An 8,032-nucleotide genomic window follows, 5' to 3' on the forward strand; every position below is an offset into this window, starting at 1 on the left:
CAACCCTTTCCTCCCTGGAGATAGAGATGGGGCCTGGTTTCTAGTCCCGAGTCTGTCCTGGGCCAGTGAGGACACGGCCAGGGAGCACCGAGGAGGTGGTTCCAAATGGCCACAACCTCTCCAGGTCCCGGAAGGGACAAGACCGCCTGATGAGGAGGCGGGATCTGGGCTCCCGGCGGGAGTCCGGCCTGGGCGGAGCCTAAGGGCGCTCGGCCTTGTTGATTGGCTACGGTCGCAGAGCTGTCTTTCTAGGATTGAGCCTTTTCCTTTGGGGGGGGCGGAACCTCACGCCCCTTCCACCAATAGGATTCAGAGAGTCCGCCTCCAACCGGGGCACTTCCGGTGGTGCTAACCCGCTCTTCTCCCGCGCAGCAGCGGCTCGGAACCCCCCGGCCACAGCCTACCCGGATCGTTTCCAGATGTTACTCTAAGTCCACGAACTGCGATTGGGCAGCGTAGACGGGGCACTTCCGGTGCCCGGGTGCCTGGGTTCTCGGCAGGAAGCGCAAAATGGAGCCCGGCGCCGCGGCCCGCGCTTGGTCTCTCCTGTGGCTGCTGCTGCTGCCCTTGCTTGGCCCGGTCTGCGCTAGCGGTCCCCGCACCTTAGTGCTGCTGGACAACCTCAACCTGCGGGAGACGCACTCGCTTTTCTTCCGAAGCCTGAAGGGTGAGACCGGGACCCGAGGGGGCGGTGGGGGGCAGTCGGGTTGGAAAGGCTCCCGAGCCCGAGGGCAGCGACCACCCTCCCTCCTACTGGTTTTCCACGAGGGAGCTGCGAGCTCTGGCCTCTCGCTTGCGGGGGCGGTCGTGACCCTTGCAGTGGTGGTTTCCCCTGGCGTGCCGTCTGCCTCAGCGCCCTGTTTTCTTCTCGTCCAGACAGGGCTTTTGAACTCACGTTCAAGACCGCAGATGACCCCAGCCTGTCCCTCATTAAGTACGGGGAGTTCCTCTATGACAATCTCATCATCTTCTCCCCTTCGGTGGAAGGTAAGTGCTGCGCGTCGCTCCCAGAACTGGACTTCAAGGCCCACGATCGATCGCTTTCTTCTGGGTCTTGTGCATTTTCTGGGTCATGGCATGGGTCACCAGCCCTGGCACTGCTGCTGCCAGGGAGGAGGAAAACGTTCACTTCTAACCTGGGCCCAGGAGGGAACATCCTTTCTTAAAGACACAGCTGAGGGTTGTGGGGTCAAGTGTTGCACAGACCATGGAACAGCAGGCCCTGCTACTCTGGGAAGGGGTTTCCCTATAAAAGGCCTGATAGAAAGATGGAGAGCCCCCCCCCCAGCCTGGGTTGGCCTGTGTGGATAGGGGAAGTGGCATGCTATTAATATAGTTTGCCTACAGAAGCCTCCTGATGGTTGATTCTATGAATTCAGAAGGATTCAGTTTCAGAGTTGGAAAAGAACATGAGCCATAATCTAGCCCAACCCCCTATTTGAGGCTGGCTGGGTATGTGCAGGGCCTAGTGGAGGGCTGGTTGTGGAACAGAATGCATATCTGTTCCACAGATATTTCGGTATTCCTGTGACAGCCTACAAGTTGTGCTCAGATGGATGGGGATGTCAGGAGAAGGAAGGAAGCTGTGGGTCAGACAGGTGGGGGAGAGGCTGAGCTAGGCTCTTGCTTTGGGAAGGTCAGAGAGCCTAAACAGTGTTTCTCAAATCTTAGTCATTTCCGCACCGCCTTCCTGATTTTTACTGTATTCCATATCACCTGTTAATAATTACCTAACGCTTTCTTTAGATTGACCCCTTAAAAAAAGAAAAAAACAACAGACTGTAACATCACTTAAAAAGGAAGCTAGTAGTGAACTCAATATCACTACTAAAAATGGAAAGCCAGGATCCTTACCTTTCAGTGGAAGGAACTATAAAGGCAATTAGCAAATGTTAAAGAAGTGTTAAGATCAGTATCAAGCTAAGATATTCTCTTTGATGGAGCAAGCTTAGAAAATCGTTGGAAAGGCGAGAAGTCTCTCTGAGATTTAGTGTTGTTTAAAGCCCTGCCCCACATCAGGGTAAGCCCCACAGGCTTACGCGTGCTGGTGGAGGCAGGGGGGTTCGGTGTAAGAGTTTGGCCCTGGCTCTGAGGGCCCTTCTGTGGTACTGTGATCTCTGTTAGCCCTCTCGGGTGTGAGAACTCTGGCGTCCTTCTCCGTGTATCCCTGGGTTCCTCACCAGCTCGGGGATTAGGAGGCTCTCAAGTCACATGCAGTGATGGTCACGGAAGAATGATCCTGAAAAAACAGGGTTCTATTTTATAGATGGGCACATGAGCTCAGGAAGGCAGAATTGCCTAGATTCAAGCCCAGGTATCTTTGTCTTACAGTCTGGGTTCTTTCCTCTTTAGAAGGATTTCTCAACGGTGGCACTTCTTGACATTTTGGACTGGATAATTCTTTGTAGTAGGGGGCTGTCTTGTGCACTGTCAGATGCTTAGCAGCATCTCCAGACATGGCCCTTCAGGGCAAAATTGCCCCTGGTTGGGAACCACTGTCTACCGTATTCCACCAGGAGCTGCTTTTGAAATTGTCTAAGACTCTGCCTGGCCTCTCTGTAGGCCTCTCTGTGGGTGGGTGGATAGATGGCTTTCTGGATGTAGGTAAAGTCCGCAGATACAAGATGTTCTGTCTGTGCCTGAAGGTGAGGGAAGTTGCTTTTTTGTCTTTCTCTCAAAATTACCTCTCAGAAAAGAGGGCCTTTCTCACAGTTGCATCTTCACAAAGTCCTATTACGGACTCATTTCCGACTGCCTAATGGGTGTGTAATGGACAGACTTCCGTATCCAGTCTCCGCACATGGCCCTTCCATCCTTCCAGTTGCTTGGGCCAGAGATCTTGGGGTTGTCCTTAGCACCCCTCTCTCTCTCACCCCATATCTGGCCTGTCACAGGCCGTGCTGACTGTGCCTTCAGGAGTGCCAGCCCACCCTGTCTCCCACCTCCCTCGCCCCTCCTTCCCCCCTCCCTTTCTCTTCCCTCCCTCCCCCCCCCCGTTCCTCACTGCCCCGATTATCACGGTGGCCTTCTGATCCACTGCTGTGCTTCCACCCTAGTCCCCTGTACCCGATTCTCCACCCAGCTGCCAGAATTGTTCTTTAAAACTGTAGATCCAGCGGCTCCTCTTTATGGCCAACCTCACGGGGCCTGTAAAGCCCCGTGAGCTGCCCCTCCTGCTTCAGCCTGGCCACGTGTGCTTTTGCTCCCCCCTCCCTACTCCGGCTCGGCCACACTGGGCTCCTTGCTGGGACAGGCTCACCTGCCTTGGGGAACTCGTACCTGTCATCCTTAATGCCCCCCGTGCTGCCTGGGTCACTCTCACACCTCAGATGCTACTTGCCCAGGTCTTCCCTGACCGACCTTTATATAATAGCTCCCCCCTCCCACCTTTGTCCCTTTTTTGCCTTCTCTGCATGCACTACATGAATTCCTGAGCATTCCCTCCATTACTTTATGTTGAACCTCAGGGTGTACTTTGGGGAAGACTCTTGGTCCAGTTCTGGATGCTTGTGATAGTCACCTGACTGGACTGACTGACAAAACAAAGATCATCTCATAAGTACAAATGTTGGAAGTTGAGCCTTTTTGGTGATCGCTTTAATAAAAGCAGTCTACAAACTGGTTCTGTCTCTCATGGATCTAAATCTGTAGGGTTAACAGGAAAAAACCGTGTGTGTTGGCGAATGAGTACTTGTGACCGTGTCATCCTCAGACCCAGGGGCGCTCTGTCTCAGACAGTTGAGACGGAAGTGAGATTGATAGGCTCTGGAAAATTGTGTTAGCCCAAAGTGACTCTGGCGAAGACAGAGATACTCACGTGAAAGGTGCAGGTGAGGAGTTTGAATGAAGTTGTATCATGAAATGTAGCTGAGAAAACGCAGCACTTCTAAACATATTTTGAACGTGACTCGAAATGTATGCAAGTAACTTGACATCTATAATTGGTAGGTGTTTGACTATATCGTCCATACTTCTGTAAGTTAAAAGTTTATGAATTCAAGTTGTTACTGTTGGATCTTCACTTTGGGAAGACGGGCATCTGTGGTAAATGTCCCTCTCGTTCTGGGCCTCCAGAGGGCTGTTCTGGGATGGACTGTGGCTGGTCTGTGGGCCACTCTCCCCCGCCCAAATGTCAGAGGAGCCGCCTGGGTCACCGAGTCTGGTGCTGCTTTCAGATTTCGGAGGCAACATCAACGTGGAGACCATCAGTACCTTTATTGACGGTGGAGGCAGTGTCCTGGTAGCTGCCAGCTCAGACATTGGTAAGTCTGACCTGCGAAGGTCTGGTGCTTTCCAGCGTTTCTCCAGGAAGCTTGGCAAGCTTTACAAATGGAAGTTGCCAGATTGGTGTTCACTGGGTGGGCCTGGTTAGGGAGCGAGGGAAGTACAGAGCCATTCACCTCCTCCTGTCACCAGGACCAGGGAGATGTGGGGCCTTTTATGGGCTGGGAACCCTGTTTTTTTCCCAGTTTGGTTTTTTCCCTTTGTTTTTGTTTGTGTTGGTGGGCCTTCCCTTACAGAAAGAAAAGATGGGGCTGGCTACTTGGGCAGAACCCAGAGTAATTTGACAGATTGTTTTTTTGTTGCTGTTCCCTATTTTGGAAATTTTCAAACATACGTGGAAGTAGGGAGAGAGCAGTATTCTGGAGCCTGCACGTGTATCCCGCAGCTTTGGTTGGTGTCAGCACCCGGCCAGTCTCATTTTGTTTTTCCCAGTGTTGACAGACTGGGGTGATGAGGAGGAGAAGTCCCGTGAAGCCAGGCTCATTCAGGTCAAGTCTGCCTGAGGTTATGACTCTGCCTCAGTGGGGGGGTTTTGTGTATTTGTGGGCAGAGGACCAGGTGGTTCTCCGTGTTACTGATTCAGGTTCTGACCCCTGGAGGCAGAAAACCGTGCTATTGTCCAGCTGTCCAGTTGGGGCTGAGCACGGCCTAGGGAAGTGGCAGGGCCTAAGGGTGACTGGGAGAGGGTGAGTCACCAGGAGGCCAGGGAAGCGACACTGCTTGGCCCAGGGCTCACCTGTAAGGGTTAAACCAGGCATTTCTTGGGTCTTTGCAGGTGACCCTCTTCGAGAGCTGGGCAGTGAGTGTGGGATCGAGTTCGACGAGGAGAAAACAGCCGTCATTGACCATCACAACTACGACATCTCAGACCTTGGCCAGGTAATCGGGCCCGTTACCTTCCAGGTTTGGGGCCCTTCCACCAGGGCTCAGCCTGGAAACCGAGAGGGAGTAGGAAGGGAGTCCCTGGCGTGGAGGCGCCTTTTCCTGACCCCCATCTCCCTCTGTTGCCGCAGCACACGCTCATTGTGGCTGACCCCGAGAACCTGCTGAAGGCCCCAACCATTGTTGGGAGATCATCTCTGAACCCCGTCCTCTTTCGAGGTGTTGGGTGAGTGAGCAGGCCCAGGGCGCTAGAAACCTGGGGAGGATGGGAAACTAACCCACCCTTGATGGTTTAGGGGGTTCTATCCCTGGAGGAGAGGGGAGAGATTAATTTAGGACACTCAGAGTCAGACTTCGTTGTTGCAGCAAGAGGAAAGCTAGCGGCGTAGCAGGCGTGCGACTGCTGAGAAAGCAGGACTCGTCCCTGTGAAGAAGTGACCCTTCGGGACCCAGGTCCTTGAGCTCAGTTCTCAGGGTCCCTGTGGGGTGTTCTCCTTTCCTTCTGTAGGATGGTGGCCGATCCTGACAATCCTTTGGTGTTGGACATCCTGACGGGCTCCTCCACGTCTTACTCCTTCTTCCCGGATAAACCTATCACCCAGGTGAGGGGCCGCTGCAGCCTTGAGGCCTCCGGGCCCCGGGCCCAGCGGCGAGGCCCTTTATGTGAAGACGAGCAGGAGTAAGAGGAGAGCACACGGGGCGGAGGCTGGTGAAGGAGAGGTTGCTGGGAGCAGGAAGGGGCAGAGGCGCCGGGGCCTCCGGTGCCGCCCTCAGGTTGATGTCCGGCCTGCTGGCCTCTTGCCCCAGAGGCCCAGCTGCCTGTCCTTTCCCCGGGCTCTCCTGGATGACAGCCCTCTGTTGTTCCCAGTACCCCCACGCGGTGGGGAAGAACACCCTGCTCATTGCTGGGCTCCAGGCCAGGAACAACGCCCGGGTCGTCTTCAGCGGCTCCCTGGACTTCTTCAGCGATGCCTTCTTCAACTCGGCGGTGCAGAAGGCGGCGCCCGGCTCCCAGAGGTGGGTGCTGGCGGGCTCGGGGGCGTGTGGTCTGGTGCTGGGGAGGAAGGAGCCTTCCAGCTGGAAGCGTCGGAGGCCAGGTGTCTTTGGGTTGAAGACTTCGTTGCTGTGTTGGTACCCTAGACTTTTCAAGATGGCAGCGGCTTACCCGGAGATGTTTCAGCGAGTGTGTTTGTTGTGAAGGTGACCCCACAGCAACACCACCTGACCTCTTTTCCCCGTTCCTTGAAGCAGGATACCTAGATACGTATGGTCTCCAGGCAGAAGCTAGTTTTAGGCAGTTTGTCTCCATGGATCGTGACGGTCAGGCATTGCTGCAAAGAAGTCGGTTCTGGGCCCCTAGCCTCCTGTTTGCCCCTTCTGCAGGTATTCCCAGACGGGCAACTACGAGCTAGCTGTGGCCCTCTCCCGCTGGGTGTTCAAGGAGGAGGGTGTCCTCCGTGTGGGGCCCGTGTCCCACCATCGGGTGGGTGAGACCGCCCCACCCAACGCCTACACCGTCACCGACCTAGTGGTAAGAGCATCTTGGAGCAGGAGGGACCCCTGTGGTTTGGGCCAGGTTGCTTTAGCTCAGAAGCGTTTATTGAATATTTAGCGGCCTAAATAAGGACAAATAATCTTTACTCCTAAGAAAGTGTAGGTGCAGAGGGCCCGGTGCACAAGCCAGTGTCTAAAGAGGCGTGAAGAGGTGTGGGTTTGTCGTGGAGGTGTAGAAGCGGGAGGGCTCTGCTGCTGCGTTCTGCTGGTTGGGGGGAGAGGGCTGGAGACTGCAGCGAAGGTGGCGGCAGGGCTCCCTGACGGTGCCCGGCCCGTCCGCGAGTGGGGCAGTCTGGGTGCAGACGTTGGTGGTCCAGGGCCGAGGTGGAGAGGGGCGTTAGCGGGCTGGGGAGCGGGGGCTCGCCCGGGGGTTCCTGCCGGGTCCACGAGGGACTCGGTGCTGCTCCGAGGGTGGTGACTCCCCCGGCCGACCGGCCTGTCGTCTCAGGAGTACAGCATCGTGATTGAGCAGCTCTCAAATGGCAGATGGGTCCCCTTTGATGGTGATGACATCCAGCTAGAGTTTGTCCGCATCGATCCTTTCGTGAGGACCTTCTTGAAGAAGAAAGGCAAGTAATGCTCTCACGGGGGACACCAGCAGGATGACAGTCCCGCGGTGCTCGCTCTTGTGAGGCTGACGGAGACACCCCTCTGGTGGTCTCGGCTCCCCCCACAGGTGGCAAATACAGCGTCCAGTTCAAGTTGCCCGATGTGTATGGAGTGTTCCAGTTTAAAGTGGATTACAACCGGCTAGGCTACACCCACTTGCACTCTTCCACTCAGGTGAGCCAAAGTCACGGTCCCCTTTTCGGCCGGAGTGGGCCTCGCCTGGGCTGCTGAGTGGCCGGGGCCTGTCCCCTCTGTCGTGTTGCAGGTGTCGGTGAGGCCGCTCCAACACACGCAGTACGAGCGCTTCATCCCCTCGGCCTACCCGTATTACGCCAGCGCCTTCTCCATGATGCTGGGGCTCTTTATCTTCAGCACGGTCTTCTTGCACATGAAGGAGAAGGAGAAGTCCGACTGAGGCGGCCGAGCCCTGGGACTCCTCAAAACATGCAGATGGGGGTTACATAGGGTCGGGTTGTCTTTATGGTGGTGTGTGTGTTTCACTTGTTTGTTTGTTTGTTTTTTTAAGCTGTGGGACAGTGGCAGAGTCTCACCTCAGTGGGAGACGAGGCACTGAGTACCAAGGGGGTGGGGGTGGGGGGATGATTTTTATGTTGAGTTTTTCCACCTAATGCTAAGTGGTATTTTCCATGTGTGGTCACTCTCATTTCTAAGATAAAAAGAAACCTTGCCCTCCAACTTGATG

General features: G+C 55.2%; 1 protein-coding gene across 1 annotated transcript; it reads left to right on the plus strand.

The window, feature by feature from the left end:
* The first annotated feature begins 373 nt into the window (after positions 1–373).
* On the plus strand, positions 374–8,025 carry DDOST (dolichyl-diphosphooligosaccharide--protein glycosyltransferase non-catalytic subunit). The gene is made up of 11 exons (XM_047869546.1): positions 374–667; positions 877–987; positions 4,176–4,262; positions 5,060–5,163; positions 5,298–5,392; positions 5,675–5,768; positions 6,035–6,183; positions 6,550–6,697; positions 7,169–7,289; positions 7,397–7,503; positions 7,595–8,025. The coding sequence occupies exons 1-11, from the start codon at positions 511–513 to the stop codon at positions 7,742–7,744; spliced, it is 1,323 nt and encodes a 440-aa protein (XP_047725502.1). The 5' UTR covers positions 374–510; the 3' UTR covers positions 7,745–8,025.
* Positions 8,026–8,032: the final 7 nt, after the last annotated feature.

This window comes from Prionailurus viverrinus, chromosome C1, assembly GCF_022837055.1.
Source record: "Prionailurus viverrinus isolate Anna chromosome C1, UM_Priviv_1.0, whole genome shotgun sequence".
NCBI classification, from domain to species: domain Eukaryota; kingdom Metazoa; phylum Chordata; class Mammalia; order Carnivora; family Felidae; genus Prionailurus; species Prionailurus viverrinus.